This window comes from Echinops telfairi, unplaced genomic scaffold (assembly GCF_000313985.2).
Source record: "Echinops telfairi isolate 266 unplaced genomic scaffold, ASM31398v2 ScPeMD7_7416;HRSCAF=8454, whole genome shotgun sequence".
Classification (NCBI taxonomy): Eukaryota; Metazoa; Chordata; class Mammalia; order Afrosoricida; family Tenrecidae; genus Echinops; species Echinops telfairi.
In genome coordinates, this window is record NW_022111316.1 from 3420505 (window position 1) to 3439321 (window position 18817).

General features: G+C 38.3%; 1 protein-coding gene across 1 annotated transcript in view; it reads right to left on the reverse strand.

Moving 5' to 3' along the window:
- Nucleotides 1-18809, reverse strand: part of ZFP91 (ZFP91 zinc finger protein, atypical E3 ubiquitin ligase) — a gene marked incomplete at its 5' end in the record, with an annotated part of 27465 nt that extends 8656 nt beyond the window's left edge. The window contains 8 exons of the mRNA XM_045297054.1: nucleotides 819-897; nucleotides 1467-1517; nucleotides 2082-2216; nucleotides 2675-2779; nucleotides 3420-3456; nucleotides 3718-3927; nucleotides 14013-14041; nucleotides 18712-18809. Coding sequence (XP_045152989.1) covers nucleotides 819-897; nucleotides 1467-1517; nucleotides 2082-2216; nucleotides 2675-2779; nucleotides 3420-3456; nucleotides 3718-3927; nucleotides 14013-14041; nucleotides 18712-18809 — 744 coding nt within the window. The remainder of the gene's footprint in view (nucleotides 1-818; nucleotides 898-1466; nucleotides 1518-2081; nucleotides 2217-2674; nucleotides 2780-3419; nucleotides 3457-3717; nucleotides 3928-14012; nucleotides 14042-18711) is intronic.
- Between the last annotated feature and the right edge of the window lie 8 nt (nucleotides 18810-18817).

Sequence of the window (18817 nt, forward strand, 5' to 3'; positions counted from 1 at the left end):
TTACTTTTTCCAAGATTTGTTTGGTGTTTTGGTAGCCCATGGTACTGTCTAAGCTTTAGTCATTTCTGATTCACCTTCACTGTTTTTGTTGGACCTAGAAATAAACTACCTGTACTCAATTTTTCTTTAAAAGTCTACACAAGAAGAAAATAAGACAGCATTGTTTTGTCTACATAGGAAGTTCTATTGTACACACACAGGTTCACTATGAGTCAGAACTGACTTGATGTCACCTAATAACAATAAACAATATACTAAAAGAAAAAAGAAATCATTGGTTTGAGCTTTTTTTCCTCCCATAGTGCACATTAACAAAATCTATCAGAGGCCTGGTGCTCTTCGTTTGCAATGGTTCTCAACCTATGGGTCGCGACCCCTTCGGGGGATCAAATGACCCTTTCACAGGGGTTGCCCGATTCACAACAGTAGTAAAATTACAGTTAAGAAGTAGCAACGAAAATAATGTTATGGTTGGGGTCACAACATGAGGAACTGTATGTATTAAAGGGTCGCGGCATGAGGAAGGATGGTTTAGAACCACTGGTTTAGAGTAACCTATCCCACTGGAAGGATATAAGTCTCACTGATTTATTTCCAAGAAAAGCGATATATGTGGGCCTCAATTTCTTAGTCACTTTTCTAATGTGGTTGAAAATAATTTTATCCTGAAATTTTCTTTACATTGTTAGGTGTCTTTCACATATATATAAAATGGCAAGGTCTAGGCCAAGACTACAGTAAGTTTATAGTACGACCAAGTATGAAAACTAGTACTGAAAGATACCCGAAAGGCTTCTTTACAAACAAATGCCACTCACCTGCAGATAGCGAGGGTGAGCAAGAACCGTTCCACATCCCTCCATCTCACAACGGACATACTGGATTGGAGGCTTTTTTCTGTACCAAAATGGAAGAGAAAAGTTACCAATTAGAAGAGGCCACTAACAAAGAGTGGCCTTAATTCCAACTGAACCTAAGGGAATAGCTATTCACGCTGAAAAAATTTAACTCTTTGCTAGTACATAGCTTACAGATTGTTAGAATTAACTGAAAATTACCAGGTGTGTGAGGGAGCCGAAACTGAAAGGAACTAAACACCAGACCCACTACCCAATTCCAACTCACAGCAATCTCTAGGACAAACGAGAACCATTTCACAGGGTTTTCAAACCTATAAATCTTTACAGAAGTAGTGTACACCTTTCTTCCAGGAGTAGGTGGTGAGTTCAGACAACTGACCTATCGGTTAGTAGTGGAGTACTTAACCATTGTGCAACCAGGGCTACCACTTTGAAAATAGTAAAGAAGTACTAAGATTTTTGGAAGCCTCAATATCCTAAAATGGGTAAGAAACACAGCAACCTTGAATCAGGACATTAGTGAAGTTGTTTTTGTAAAAATTTTAAATAGCCAACTCTTACAGAATTAGCACATAAATAAATCACAAAAAGTATAAGCTTACTCACCTCCGTTTGGGTAACCGGGGACTTTTGTCATCTTTTCGCCTTCTTCCTCTCCTATAATTAAAGAACAGATGAAGTGTCCATACATTCTAGATTGAAGCTTATATAGTGAAGGATGGCTGAACAGAGTCAATATCTAGGAATAGGTGGCATATACAAAGATAACCCAAAACACATAAAGCCCAAGAAATATTTGGCAAAACAAGCAAATATTTCAATCTAAAGCAGCTTCGATTCCAGATTACCCTGCATCATAAATTAGTAAACATAATCTACGCAATACCATAGCAGATTTGGAGATGGTTCATTTGTCCGACCCTCTAAGAAAAATGTGGCAGTCAGCTTGGCAATCCCTTGGGGCAGTTCTATTCTGTCTTATAGTTGCTGTGAGTTGCTACCCACTTAACAGCACACAAATACTGCTTAGAATTAGAATTATACGTCTCGTGCTGTTAAGTATTAGCTGCTTGAAGCCATATTTCTTTTACATTTAAGTACAAAAATAATTTAAAGTATGTTACATCATGCTACATTTTCACTCTTTTCCTTGAAATGACGTCAAAATATGCTTGATTATCTTTAAAAATAAAAAACAAAAAACAATAACTTCCTACTTACTTCCTAGGAGGCTCCTCATCCTCTCTGATTTCATTCTCTTCCTCTTTCACCTCTACTTCTACTTCCACTTTAATTTCCTTCTTCTCTTTCTCTTCTTTCACCTTCCCCGATCTTCTCCGTGGCTTTGGGGTTTCCCTGAAAATACAAATATATTTCAACTTTGATATCAAGCAAAGGTCTTCTCATGGAAAGCTATAACAGGGCAAAGCATAGGGATAGGACTATCTGAGTCACTATAAATTATCCTCAGCACACAAAATGTTATCAACTGCTAATTATTCCTCACATAATAATGTCTATGTGATAATCCTTAGGCTAAATATGCCTGAGAATTGAAACAAAACTATGTATTCAAGCAATTCTTGATGTCTTGTTAAAGCAAGCAGCAGACATTATGTTCTGTATGTGGAAGAGAGGACTGTTATGAGTAAGTAATAATGAATCATATCAGTAAAACAAGTGTATAAGTAATTACTCATTTAAAATACATCTATATCCATCAATGACATAACAAGATGAAACAAAGGCATGCAGCAAGTTTTCCAGCTTATTTTTCATGGAATTGTCTGGGACAGCACACATCTGAAACCTGCCTTTCTAAGTGGGGTTTGTAGGTCTCATCTCTTGGGTCATCTTTGAATGGTATTTCCTCTTCACTGATTAACATCTCCTCTTCTTCCTCCTCGTCCTCATCACTACTAAAAGAAGTGAAGAGAGGTGACATTTTAGCCATGATGATCATATCTCACAGGATTTTATTTGGTAGCTTACTTGTAGCGTGGTAGCCAAAGATCCACAGTACTGAGGCATTTACAAGTTCTCCCTCTCTGATCTAGACGGAATGCAATCTAGCTTTAGTCTAAATAATTACTGGAACTAAAAATGTGGATTCTCCATATGCTATCACTTCATCAAAGGTAGAACAATGGTTACCTAATGGCATCAGGAGTTTAAAAAGAATATAATAGTACCATTAACCTGCTATAGCAAAGAAGACCTATTGGCAGACAAAAATTACATTATTTATCATGGAAGATACTGGTAAAAGTTCAAAAGCAATGGCCAAAACCCTTACATTTCATACTAATACCTAGCAAGGAAAAAGCCAGGACATAAAAGGACCTAACACACGTTTCCGAACAAAGTACTTAAGGCTACAAGATGAAAGCTCTACTCAAGGACAGGGTTGAATCTTAACTGAATACTGTAACAAAATTACCCAAAACCGGGTCAAGCTTTCACAGCTCAAGAACATACACAGAAAAGAACATTTTCAATCATTCAATGTACTGTATACTATGTTCACAGGTTTGAGTGTGAACTGTGAAAGGCTCTTACCTAATGCCACCTGGAGAGTGGGTCTCTTCTGCAACATCTGTTACAAAATAAACCAAAAATAAAAATTTGAGGTCCCTATTTGTAGAAACATGTTGTTTGCAGCCAAAAGACTGAAAACAAATTACTACCCAGGGTAATTTATACAAGTGAAATTACCTACAAACTGTCAAAGCAAACCAACCCCCGCTCCTGAAATACCCCATTCTTATACCACAACACCAGGTACCAAAAAGATGAAGGTGTTTTGACAAAAATTCAAATTTATATTGAAAATCAATCAATTCTATTTGTACCGTACCATAATCAAGCTGGTCTGTGCTTGGTTCTGACTTGCAGATGAGCTGCAATGAACCCGTCTTGGACCTGGAGCTTCGGGTATTCTCCGTGTCACGATGGCGGGAGACAGCCGTCCTGCTACTTCGCCAACCCCGGCTAGGCCGAGCTGCAGCAAGGGAGACTTCCTGAGGGAGGGCAGAATCGTCTTCTTCCTCTTTCTCTTCCTTGGGATCTAGATGAAAACATAACACACTCGTGCTCAGTTTACAGTTAACCAGTAACTTCTGTAAAGCTCTGGTGGCGCTATCGGGTAAGCACTGGGCTACTAACCACAAGGTTCAAATCCGCGGGCATTTCAGCCAGAGTTGAGACTAAGTGCTCCCATAAACATTTACAGCCTTGGAAGCCCTATGGGGGGGGTCATTATGAGTCAGAATCAACTCGATGGCAGATTTGATTTTGTTTTTTAATATACCTACGACTATCAACACAGTCAATAGGAATATAACTAAAATGTGCTTCAACTTCAGGAAAAACAAAAACTGTTTTTCTACCAAAAATCACACAAAAGAAAAATTGTATAAAATGTTATCCTTAAAACTATCGCTTAAAAAAATACTGCATGATATTTTATATATGGTTCAATTAAAAATGCATTCCTAAAAGAATGCGAAGTGTATCTTGCAATTCAAGTCAGAAATTTTTATACTTTTAATATTAAAAACAAGAAAAACCTTTATTAAGTATGCAAGAATGACTATCAAATCCAGAGGCATTACAAAGTCCAAACTCTACTGCTATTATATTTCAGTTGTCCTACGAGAAAATGTTCATTGCTGCACATGGTTAGCTAGGCTACCCTCTCCCAAGCAATAATTACTAACCAGTTTAGTTTTATATCCTGGTTTTCATTGCGTAGCCCTATTCAAGTTGGAATTAGAGACAAGAGCATTTGAAAGATGGAGGGAATTCTATTCCCCTGAACAGTTTAGTTATAGTCTCAGAAGAACAGTTCTAACCGTGTACTACAGTGGTACTTTAAGTCAGCTTCGACTCAGTAGCAGTTTGTTTTTCAGTTTTAAGACTAGCACAAACTTAGTAAGTCATAAGATTGACGCACTATTGACACTTAATTTCTCCTTGGCAAAACCATAAGGCAAGTCTAATAGTACAAAAAGAAAAACAGCAGTTCAGTAAAAGGAAAAACATGAAAAGAAAACCAAACCCAAAGTTCAATTGCAACTAATAAGAGGGACTCAAACGCAAAAAGCCGTGTGCTATCCATCATTTTCCAAGTGGCAACAGTCTAAACATTGACACCACTGTAGCGGGAAGGCTGTGGGGCAGCAGACACTCATATACTGCTGCGGCATGTGCACTCCCCAGAACTTCTATGGAGGACGATTTGCCAGCATCTTATCAAAATTATAAATCCACGTAATTTTTAAAGTTTTGCTTCTATGAATCCATCCTATAAAACTACTTTCACATTTATGAGGGGGCTCCAAAAAGTTTGTAGGAAAAGCTCCATTATCTTAATTCCCTTTTCCACAAAATTTTTACATCCCCTACCCACTTTTTAAATAGTTACTACTTTTTGAGTAGTAAAAGATTATACACCAAAGGATCAAGGGGGACTGGTTATGTGAACTATGATTCATAAGATCTTTGATGACTAGTTTTACAATTTCTAGATTCACATCTGCTCATCTACCTTTAAGATCTGGAATGAGTCCTCTTGTTTGGCCTTCCTGTTATTTTACGAGTACAAATCATGGGGTTGTAGACTAGATGGTCTGTAAAGTGTGTACGTGTGTGGTGTGTATTTACTAAGTATATGTGCATTTACTAAGTATATGTTCCTGCTATGTGCCATCAAGTACCTTCCAACTCGTGGTGGCCCTATGTGACTAAGTACAAATGCCCCATGGGATTTCCAGGGCTATAAGGCCTAGTGACATAGCAGATTTTCAGTTGGGTTGCTAACAAGGTCAGCCATTCAAAACCACTAGCCACTCTACAGGAGAAAGATGAGACAAGTTTTCTATTCCAATAAAGAGTTACATTCTAAGAAAACCAAAGGGGCAGAAGAGAAAATAATAGTCGCAGCAGCTTGGCTGAAGAAAGACATCAGGTAAACCACTGCAAGAGCAACATCTAGACAACAATATACAGTATAACTATTTTTCCCATTGATAGTAACTAGTGAACAGAAAATATTTTACCATCTCTATCAGCTGGTCTTAGAATCTCCTACTAGAATACAACTCAGCTCAAATTCCGTTTCTTCTGTTAAGTGTCCAGTCTTTCAGGTTGAATTAGCAGCTATTTCTACGATCCCTTCCATCTACTTCTATTATGTCAGTTACTGTGTTGCACTGGAATTGTCTAGTGCCATGTTAGCCTCTCGAATTAAACTGTGAGGCCCCTGAAACCAATGGTCATGGATTTGTTTATCCCTGACCTACGAGAGGGTACTCCCCCAACGGAATTTCCCCCCAAAAGTATGTATTAAAAAAAAAAAAAGAGGATCTAATGCCAGGGGCTTAGGTGGAGAGCAAATGTTTTGAGAATGATGAGGGCAATGAATGTACAAATGTGCTTTACACAATTGATGTATGGATTGTGCTAAGAGTTGTATGACCCCTTAATAAACAGTTATTTTAAAAATTTCTTTACAAAACTTCATCACCTTGAAAGTACTCTCCATTACAATTAATACATTTATCAAATACGCGATTCCAAACGTGGAATCTTTTTTCAAACTCATCTGTTTAGATGGCAGACTGTAGGTTTTTGCTTCACCTCTATGGCGTCAAATCACTGTCCTTTCATGTCTCTCTTTATTCACGGAAACATAAAGGTGAGTAAGGTGCATGGGGAAAGAGAGGCATGCTGTTTTTTGCCAAACTGGTACACTAAAATGGCTGCATGAGCAGGTACAAAACTAGTCCTGTCTGCCACAAATCAGGCCTTTTTGTGGCATTTTTAAGCAATCTCGTCAGAACCTCTAAATAGAAAGCTTGATTAACAGTCTGACCTGGTAGAATGAACTCCAAATGCACAAGCCGACATTTTCATCCATTTAGGAAATTGACCGACTGCAAAATCGAGGTTTGTCAATTGACATTTCACCTTTTTTGAAATGAGAAAACCACCCATACACTTGAGTTTTCCCCATAGCGCTGTCCTTGTAAGCTGTGGTTAACATCACAACAGTTTCTGAGGCATTTTTCCCCAACAGGAAAAACCTTTCACAGCTGCACGCTGTTCTCCTAAACCGGCCTTCACAAATAACGAGTTTCAAGAGTAACTGCTTTTAAGAAAAAATTCACTGTGACCAGAGAGAACTTTCCCAGGTGACACCACTGGGTACGTTAACTCAGCAAAGATGGTTGATGCTTATCTACCAGCAGAAATGTGTACTACAAAAGCTTCGCCCAGAAGAGACTTTTCTGTTTTGGTGGGGGCACCTTCTCGTATGACACAACTTGTAATCAATATATTCTTGTTGAATAAATGTATGGATAAGAAGGTACAATCATTTTTTAAAAATTAAATCATTCTTATATTGTAATCTTATTCACTAATTTTAAAATCAACGAAATTGTTAGTGTATGTGTTAATACTTAAAATTTTCTTTCTTGTAGTCTTCTCCCTCACTGTTTATTATCTGTGTTCTTATTTTCTTTCTTAACTATTTCAGAGACAGTATGAGTCAATGCAGTATTTGCAGAAAGGAAGGAAAGAAAAAAGGAGAATTTATCTTTGGACATAATTCAGATCGACATCATTAAAGTGAGGTTGTTTTTTTTTGTATTCGGACATATATTCAAGATGTCTTTGAGTCAAAAATCAATAGGACTAATATTAAAGAGTGAGGGGTTCTTGGCTTACATATACGAGGCTTCAAAAATTTCGTGGAAAAACCCATTTTCAATTCCATTTTTTTTGTTTTTGTTTTTTTTATTAATTTTTTTTTCTTTTTTAACATTTTATTAGGGGCTCATACAACTGTTATCCCAATCCATATACACATCAATTGTGTAAAGCGCATTTGTACATCGTTTCTCAAAACATTTCTCTCCATTTAAACCCCCGACATTAGGTCCTCATTTTTCCCCTCCCTCCCCGCTCCCCCCCTCCCGCCTGAGCCCTTGATAGTTTATAAATGGGTATTTTGTCATATCTTGCCCTGTCCGACATCTCCCTTCATCCACTTTTCGGTTGTCTGTCCCCTAGGGAGGAGGTCACACACAATCCCATGTAATCGGTTCCCTCTTTCCTACCCATTCTCCCTTTACCCTCCGTTTTGCCACTCACACCACTGGTCCTATAGGGCTCATCCGTCCTGGATTCCCTTTATTTTCGGTTCCTATCTGTACCCGTCTACCTCCTTTGGTCTAGCCAGTCTTGCAAGATAGAATTCGAGTCATGGTAGTGGGAGCGGGGAGGAAACCTTTAGGAACTAGAGGAAAGTTGTATTTCTCATCATTGTTACATCGCACCCTGACTGGCTCATCTCCTCCCCGAGACCCCTCTGCAAGGGGATCTCCAGTGGCCTACTAATGGGCTTTGGATCTCCACTCCGCACTCCCCCCATCATTCACTATGGTAAGATTTTTTGTTCTGATGATGCCTTACACCTGATCCCTTCGACACCTCGTGGTTGGATAGGCTGGTGTGCTTCTTCCATGTGGGCTTTGTTGCTTCTGAGCTTGATGGCCGCTTGATTACCTTCAAGCCTTTAAGACCCCAGACGCTATACTTTTTGATAGCCAGGCACCATCAGCTTTCTTCACCACATTTGCTTATGCACCCATTTGTCTTCAGTGATCCCTTCGACACCCCGTGATCACACAGGTTGATATGTTGTTCCATGTGGGCTTTGTTGCTTCTGAGCTAGATGGCCGCTTGTTTACCTTCAAGCTTTTAAGACCCCAGACGCTCTATCTTTTGATAGCCGGACACCATCAGCTTTCTTCACCACGTTTGCTTATTCACCCGCTTTGTCTTCAGCGGTTGTGTCGGGAAGGTGAGCATCATAGAATGCCAATTTACTAGAAGAAAGTATTCTTGTGTTGAGGGAGTACTTGAGTGGCTTCCTGCAAGCTTTTGACACCCCATTTGAATAAACTGATAACTATCATCATATAAATCGTGATTCTGGACTAGGTATACCTTGGTCCACAGGAAAATTATTTTCACCATTTATGCAATGTTTTCTTCAGTTAGCCCCAGCATCTATTTCATTGATTTCTCTCTTCCAGGAGTAAATCCTATTCTCTTCGAATCAATACTGATGTATAGTAGCCCTTGCTGCTAGAGTGTCATCCCCACCCCCCTCCATTATAATCTTCATAGCAGCACACATTCTGTGGTGCCATGAGATGGATTCAAACTGCCAACTTTTATGTTAGCTGTTGACTTTGCAGGGTTTCTGCCACGCGGGGTTGAAATGCCTCTCTGAACTTCCATGGGCATCTTTACAGAAGATTCCTGATGCCTCTAAGCCTAAAGTTGAAGCCCTACATTTCCTTCTTTGATCGCTAGCCCCCCTCCAAGTCAGCAGCTAATGACTGAACAAATTTTATACTACACAGTGCTCAATTCAATAATCACGATTCCTGACAAGCAAGGAAATACGTTTAGCCAGGAGGATGTCAATACTAAATACTAGACCTTTACACTTGAGAAAAATGCAGCTGTCTGCTTCTGTAAAGATTACAGCACTGGAAACCCTACCAAGAGGTTCTACTCTATTCTAGAAGGTCGCTATGTGTAGGAATTGACTAGATGGCAATGGGTAAGGCCTTTTACGCTTGTTGACATGTTACCAGAACAAGTTCACAGTTGGTTGTAAAAACAGGTAGTTGTGCTGGCTCTGAGTTTTTAAAAACATGTAGTTGTGCTGGCTCTGAGTTGTATAGATTGGAAACAGGACTTCCATGGCTTTATGTAGCGCCTCCCAATAAGCGGCAGAATCTATGTCGCTAACTCATAAGTAAAGGAATCCTGGTGTCACCATTGAGTAAGCACTAGGCTGCTAATGGCAAAGCAAGCAGTTCAAACCCACCAGAGGCTCTACAGGAAAAAAAAGATGAGGCTGTCAGTCACTATAAAGATTCAGTCTCAGAAACTCCAGGCAGCCGTTTTCTGCTTGATGGCATTGCTGTTTTGTTTCTAACCCATAAATACTCAGCATGATTTGAACAAATAGAAAGTTGCAAATCTGACATTGGCAATGGTCTGTTGTGTGTTTCTGCCTTTAGTCTTTTGGAATGTTGCTCTGAGGCAAGACGTTAAGTGGCCTGGGCTGAAATACCAAAGGAGAATAAATTGGCAAACCAATAAAAAATATTAATCCCCTAAGTTTTTGGATGGTTATAAAACAATAAATAATACAAGAGTATAGGGAGGGTCCTTGTAAAGAAAGCAATAATTTAAAAACTCTGGAGGAAAAAAGGCCAGATGAAATGCCTATAAAATAGACAGGCAGATCTTTAAGGCCATGAAGAACATTACTGTAAAAGTCAGAAACTGCTGTTTCTGAATCTAACCAATCATATTTCTATAATTAGTAGCACTTTGTTTTCTAAAATTAGTAAAGTTCCTTTAAAATATTAGCCAATATCAGGAATGTTTAAAAAAAAGGAAAGTTAAGCGCTATTAATATTTGGCCTTTTTAGTTGTGTTTAGGCCACCACTACCAGAGTACCAATTCATTTGTGGAGAAGAGCACTCAAGCTAAAAAGTGAGCGCAAATCTGAGGGTTAAAATATGATGCGTACATCTTTTTTCATTTATTTCCCCCTCAGAGCTCTTTCCAATTCAACACACAAGAATTTATTTTAACTATGGAAACCAGGTCTTTAGCAAGGAGACTCTCATACTGTTCTTTACACAGAATGGTAATGGCTGTAATAAATTTTCTGAGCAGGGGGAGGAGGTAGGATACTTGTCCTATAACAAGTATAAAAACATTTTCAACAATACAGGCTATGCGACACATCTGTAAAAGAAAATAGAAACAGTCCAAGTCAACAAGACAGATATGAATATGATACAACAGTCTGATTTAAAAGGATAATAATCAAAAGTATTCCAACAAAGGAAAAAGTAATAGCCTCATTGAAATGAAGACCATAAAAATATTTTTTAAAACGAAAGTCTTAAAGACATAATAAATTAGGCTAAATTAAAATAAAAATCAAGGCTGTGATGTGAAGTTTATAAACTTATAACCAAAGCAAGCTGATAATTTTACACTGATTATAAACGAGGTAAGACAAAGAGACTTAAAGCAAGGAGCCCTGGTGGTGTAGTGGTTACGTTTTGGGCTGTAATCTGTGTGGTCGGCAGTTCAAAAACACCAGCAGCTCCCCAGGAGAAAGACTGGGCAAGACTGGGGCTGCTATCGCCATAAGCAGTCTGAGAAATCCACAGAGGTTGCTGAGTCAGGGTTAACTCAACGGTCATGAGTTGAGTTGAGTTGAAAAGAGAAAGAGTCAAAGCTCTAAATAGTTTAAGTAAAATCTCAGAAATATTGTGAACTTACTTTATAATGGTCTAAGTCATCTTTTCCAAATATCACTACTCCATAATGAGAATTAATGAACATAATCAAATGATATTAAACAAAAGGTAAGAACACAATAAAAATTTTGGGCACACAGATTATCAGTGTTTCCCATAACTCTAATTTACTGAAATAGTCTAAAAGAAAACAGGGAGGGTAATTACAAAGGTAGGTAACTGCTGACTACTTTGGCATTCATATTGCACAGTACTCAAAATCAGTTTGAGAAGCTGAAAATAATGTAACTTTGATGACTCGGGTATTGCCCACATTTATCTCTTTAAGTCTCCTTTTGTGTGTGTTTTTAATCCTGACAGGCAATTTTAATTTTTTATGGCAAAGATACAACAGATAGAGAATAATCTAGTTGCATTCATGTTAATGTCTAGTTGTAGATTTAAAAGTGAAAAAAATGAGTATTAAAAGGATTGTTAATGAATTAACATTTAGGCAAACTATCCTGTTACTTCATTACCATGAATGTAATTATGTCTAAACCGGAAAGACCAGAACGAAAACCTAAAGCCAAGTCAAAAAGGATAAACTAACCTCCAATCCTCCAGATGTCTTGGACGTTCCATAATGATAAAAAATATTCCTTTGACAACAGTAGTCCAAGTTTTAAACTTTTTCCTTTGTGGTTATCCCCATCCAGACATCTATTAGCATAGCTGTTTCATTATCAGTATTCAGGTCTCAGCTCGTATGTCACCTCCTCCAGGAGGCCAGCCTTCCCTTGCCATCTTATCTAAACTTAAGTCCCTCCTCGCCTCCACGATGAAACATCATCATATTACCCCGTTTTAATATCTTCATTACACTTATTTGATTACCAGTATAATCCAGCACTTAGAACCATACTGGGCAAATAGTGGACACTCAATAATTAATTGCTATTAATGAATAAAGTGAATAAATACAAGTTTAGTTAGCAGAGCAGCTGTGCCTGTTTTTTATATACTCTTATTACAGTTAAACGTAACAGAACAGGGGCCAACATCAATATCTTTCCCACTAGTTCAGTTTGAAAAATGAGCATGACACTTTGCAATTTAATAATTTACTAGTTGTGGAAAGTTGCTTTGCGTACACTTTTTATTTAAACATGTCAAAGCCGACTCTCCAACCCAAATCCCGCAAGCCTGAGGCATCTTATTGAGACCCAAGGTATTACAAGTGGATCTTGGTGTCATCTTCAAACTCAGCTAGCCCACAGGGCAGACAGAACTGCCCCACGGATTTCTAAGACGCTAACTCAGAACCAACTCATGGTAGTGTGTTTAGTTTCTAGTTTTAATCTTTACAGAAACAGATTACTGTTGGGGTGGTTTTGAACCACTGTTCTTTAGGCTAGTGGTTGTGTGCAAGCTTTTTGCACCACACAAAGAATATTTATCTTAAAATCAAGGAGACTTAAGCTTTCATTGATAATCTCAAATTATCAATAATTTGATAATTGATAATATCAAATTATCAATAATCACTGCAGATAACTGCACCTCTTTGGTTTGTAAAAAGCCTCAAACATTTGAAATGAGGATGACTTAATTCAGTTAACATTCAGCAGACTAAGCCTTGATATATTATTCTACATTGATGAAATAAGTGTAAGAAATTAAATATAAAAGAATCTTGGGAAATTTGAGAAATTAAACTGCACAGGAAAAGGTGACCACTAGATAGCCCTTTCTGGTGTTTTAAACAGTTTTATTTGGCACATATTAATGTATCATAAAGTTCAAATGTTTCAACATTGAAGCGTTGTGCAATCATCACCAAAACCAATAGACTTCTTCTCTATTCACTGTCATTTGTATAAGTGTGTATTAGATCAGTTCTTGTGTACCTAAATACTATTCACAACTCTCCAATGATTACTAATTACACCTAATAAACGGCTTGATTTGATAAGCTAATAAAACAATTTGGTAAGAGTTTGAAAATACTTGTTTCTTTAAAATGTTAGAAGCATAATGTTGTTAGGAGCCATCGGGTTGGTTCCAACCCTATCCTTACAAATTGCTCCTTTGCTTGAGCCCATTTTTGTACCCCCTGCATCAACCCATTTCATTGAGAGTTTAATGTAAGCATAATAGTTCCCCTTTAACGAGTACTTTCTAGATTTTAGGTATTGAGTTATTTTTAATAAAAGACAGCAGTCGAATTCAAACCCTGGACTCTAAAACTCCATATTCAGATCACTGACCTGGTGGTTTAAAGTGGGATTTTGAGGATGAATTACCTAGAATGCATTGTTAATTTCTTCAGCAATGTATATAGCTTTTGGTTTACATGAATATCATTTAACTTCTCAGTACAACCATTAGACGTCTACCATATTCTCCAAGTTCTCTCAAGGCAACCTAATATAATTTCTCTACATATACTCTATACACGTGACATAATTTTAGCTTTGATAAAGACATGTTGGAGAGTTTGGGGTGTATTTACATTAGAGCTGCTCTAGAACTTGCGTGATACCTCTCTACATTTTCCCATCATAAAATCCCCCCCCCCCAAATGTCCAAAGTGATCCCTGAATAAGAAACATTCTTAGCAGACAGATGCTATTTTCCAAGTTAACCGTCCAAATCTGTCACCTAAATAACTTCTGCCTATAATTCAGTATTTTGCTGAATAAAAGTCGCTAGTAAATGTGAACTAAACTGAATTTACCAAGCTGACACTTATTCTACTTTCCATCAAATTATAAGCAACTAGAGTTGACTAAGTCTTACCTTTATCAGTTGTGACTTTTTCTATGCATCTGAAAGAAATGAGAAATGAATATTCAATGAGCAACTGTGTACATTTTCTTAAAATGTGGCCATTTTATCTCTTTCTGGCTATAATACAATCTGTAAAATATGGAAAGCATCTAGAACATTAGCATCCAATGGAACTTCTAAGTTGGTGGGAACATTATATCTGTGTACTTCTCTATTCAGAAGCCACACTTGAAAGAGCTTGTGTCATTGAGGGACTGAATTTATTGTTCTGATAAACATCAAAGGACATGAATATGAAGAAAATACTGCTAATTTTATTAAGCATGATGACATAAAAGGATACGTAAGATAATACCCAGATTTACACAAATGTACTAAATAGGAATGAATCCCATGCTTGGGATTTGCTCTAAATTCTGCCCAGAAGAGGTGAAGCAAGCATGCAAACGCTTGCTAACTGCTGAATCCAGGAGATAAGACCCTAAGGTTTCAGCATCTTGCTTTCTTACTATTGTGTATTTAACAATTTGTACAGTTAACTTAATGGACCTAAAAAACAAATTAAACCCAAGCTCAAAATCTATTTCTAAAACAACAGTTGAATCTCAAAAATAAATATAACTTGTACTTCACAAATAAAAAGGGCTTCCCTACTATGTCCATCCAGTTTAACAACCAACATCTTGTATTTTATCATAAACCTGCTACTGCCTGATCAGCACAAAGTTGTACGTAGGGGGAGGAAGGGCAGCAGGGGAAGTAAACCTACAAAACCAGCGAGTGTAAGAATTCTCAGACAAATACAGAATCCACAGCCCAATACAAATTCTGTTCTATTTAGGAATAGGTATTTTTTGGTTGTTTTTGTTTTTTTAAAGCTTGACATTGTCCTAATTTATTTGAAATCATATCATTAATCTTCATTTAAAATTGAGATAACTGCAACTTTTAACTCTAAATAAGAACTACAAAAATAACTTAACAGTCAACCTCTTGGATGAGATTAGTGTTTTTATCATATTAATAACTCAACAAGAAAAACTAAGTTTTGTATCTTCCACAACTGAAGACTTCCTGAAAGAGGCATGTAATTTTTTCGGTTCAGATTATAGCCTCTTTACCATCATTCATGCCCTCATGGTTTCCTTAAAAATGGAAATAGCAAGAAAAGTGTCATCTGAAAGTTTGCCATTTTACTCTTTTGGAAGAAAATAGACACCCCTACCCCACCCCCAGCAAAAAAAAAGGACTTCCATGCACCAGAAAAGAGCAATACTGCTGTTTCCTTAATCTGTAACTCTCATCTAAATCTGGCATACTTCTAATATGCTCAGTATTAGTTAAATGATTACTCAACAGCTAAATTAGAAGTTTTAAAAGTATTTATTACTAAAGTTTTAAATACTGAGAACACAAGTAAACAAAGAACTTGCTATTTTACAAAGTAAAATGGAAAGTTTTTTTTTAAACAAATCATTTTATTGGGGACTCTTGCAGCTCTCATAACAAGTTTTGCATTTTAACCTAGACTTAAGTTTGACATTTCTGCTGTAAGCATGTTTTAATTTATGAATGAGAAAGGGAAAAAATGTCTGAAAACTACTGTATCAGTCTGAAAACTACTGTATCAATGATTAGCATGCGTTTCTTGTGAGACAGTTATTTCAAAATTTAAACAAAGTTTAATACCAGCCACTGAAATATGGGAATCTCAACTCAATTTTATTGGTTTAACAATTATCAATGTAATTCTTAAATCACACCGAGTACACGATTTTTCCATTATTCTTTCGGCAATATCGCCAGGGCGAAAGCAACAGTCACTGCTCCCATGGACAAAGCTTTCCACTCTTCCACCCACAGGGCAGTTCCAAACTACAGCTCACCACGACTGGAATCCACTCCATAGTAGTGAGGAAAGCCTTCTCTTTTCCCTTTAGCAAGTTCACTGAAAACAAATGTTTCATTTCATTCCATTCATAAATATCTCATTATTCTTTTGAAATGTTATGAACATTACAAATGAGAAAGTTAAATACACTTGAGAAACTTCCTAAAAGTTATGACCTAATTAGCATCCAGTTTATACTGAAGCCCATTGAACAAGTCCATAAAATATCAGATCATAGATGAGGAAGGAGATTTTAAAAGCTTAAGTGTGTTGCCTAAGGTCACTTGGAATGTGTCCTAAGTAAAAAGCTGAGACTGGAAATGTGGGTTCATGGGCCAAAGTCCATGGCTTTTTTCACTATAGTATTTTGTTAACTAATAGCAAGAGGTTTTAAACAGCCTCAATTTCTATAATTAGTGAACTTGTATGCTATTTACAAATGCCAAAGGATGCCTAGGATCTTGTAAGGGGCAAAGTTAGGGATATGGGAAAAGGACCTGAATGAAATAAGGTGTTTGGGAAATAGAGGTGAATCCAGGCTAGAGGACACTTGAAGTACAGTAACTGATAATCAAGACTTTTTGGAATGTCTTAATGAATTAAAGGATTAAACTGAGTAGGAGAAATCAGTGTTAACATGTGTTTTAGCAAAATTCTAATTTATAAACCATGTACATATGTTTGACTTCACTAATTAATGCTCCTTACCCTCACACTATTAAGATCCTAAGGGACTAGGAACCAGGCCTACTAACCCCTAGCACAGTCCTGGATCATGCTGGGTCCAGGCAGGCTCAGTCAAGATGATTTGGGCTGAACTGCTTTAGGACTTCTGAGTGATTTTCCAGGCCACATAATAAAATGAAAAAAAATCTTAACAGAAACATGATAATGAAAATTCATTTTAGCAATCTGAAATTCATAAATAAGAAATAAGTCTGTGGCTGAGGGAATATTTAATGCTGTTAAATTTTAAGCTATTGATGAGAGGGGCACTAAGAATTATGATGATCCATTCCTCCCTATGAGGAATAGTATGGAGAAAAAACTGAAGTCAAGCCAGACTTTATGATCCTTTGAAAAGTTCAACTAAATTCAACTTTCATATTTTGGAAGTGCAAAGGCTGATTAGTATTTTTTCGAAGTTAGGAGGAAAAAGAAGCAATGATAACTACAATTATCTTTGATTAGTGCTCTAATACTTTTAAGTAAAACAAGTGAAAAGTGAGGGAGAATTCGAATAGCAGATGTACTAGTAAAGGAAATTTTAGAATATTTTAAATACTGACTTCACTGTGTGTACTAATAGTGCCAGGGTGGTGCAACTGGTTAAGGCACTCAACCATAGCCAAAGGGCTGATGGCACAGGGCCACACGAAGACATCTGGTAAGAAAGGCCTGGCAACAGAACCACTGCAAACCCTGAGGAGCTCAGTTGTTTTTTGACACACCTTGCAGTCAGTCACCTTGAGTTGGAGCTGACTCAAGGGCAACTAGTGGTAGAAAGTATGGTGATGCAAAAAATGAGAAATCCACTTTGTATAATTCACAAAATTTACACAAAACGCACTCCTGTGCACTGCTCAGCATTATACCACCACCAGTCAGGACATCCGTTTTTTACTCCTATACTGCCTCCAGTCACATGTAATTGCAAATAATACCTAATGATTGTCAAGAATTTTAATTGAAGCAGAATTAAAGAACAGATTTTTGTTGCCCACAGAAGTGTAGTTTGCATTTCCCAAATTACAGAAACTCAAATGACTTTTAAAAGTCCAAAGCACATCTAGTTCCATGCTATACTTATGAATTTCATTCCTCTTTCTGAGAGGCTCTTCACGCAGGCTTGCCAAAACGTCTGACTTAATTCTTAATTTTGGAACAGGTCAAATCCTGCCACTATCCTTTGGCGAGTGGCGTCGGACACCTAAAACGGGGTTCTTCTCCCCCTCAATTCTCAATGCTTTTCCTAAGTTGTATTTCCTCACCTCAAAGGCAATGGCACACATAATGGTGCCTCCAGTAATGGAAGTAAAAAGCGAATGTGCTTAATTGCTAAAACTTAACAAACCTGTGTTCTTTTCATTGAAATTAATCTTAAGTCAGTTTAAACCTTTCCTGGCTCTCTGTTCATGATTTCCTCCGGTGTGTCTGCATCGGTAATTCCCTTCAGATTAGTTTAACTGTAAGGGCGCAGATCCTATGCTAAAACACCAAATGCTATCTGGTTTTAAAAAGAAAAGAACAAACAAAAACACGAAACAAGATACTAAAGCCTATGGGGAGGGGGGGGGCTACATTTAAAACTGGCAGTCACGTTTTCACCACGACCAATACATGATCGGTTTCTAAATAGGGGGAGAGTGGTGCGGGAAATGCTAAGCGTGAAAGAGCTGCATTAAGGTGACCTGAAGGAGGGGGCAAGCGGACGCAGGTCGGCGAGTTGGGACTGGGCTGCGGCTGTCCTGGGGAGGACGTGATGCAATGCCGGCGAGCGGCGGCCAGAGCGAAGGGGACAGGCTGACAAAGAGGGTGCCGCTGCCAGGGTGCGCGGTGAGCCTGCGGTGAAGCGGGCCTCTGGGGATCGGAGGGTGTCGCCGACCCGGGAGGGTTTCGGGGAGCAGGCTCGGGACCAGGGGGTGCGCAGGGGCGGGAAGCAGGGGGGTGGGGGGGCATGGGTGACACCAGGCGTGCGGAGCCGGCAGGGGGCAGCGCAAGCAGCATGTCACGTGGAGTGGGCGCTACGGGAGCCGGGAGGGTGGCGTGCGGACAGAGGGGGGTCTTTCCCACCGCCTAAAAGACTGCGTTACTCACAGGAGTCGCGGACTCTTCTTGCCCTGAGCTGGAGACGGGGGCTTCGCGGCCTGGGATGGCTGCCCTGGGGCGTCGGGAGGCCTGGCGCTGGGGCTGCTCCTCCGCC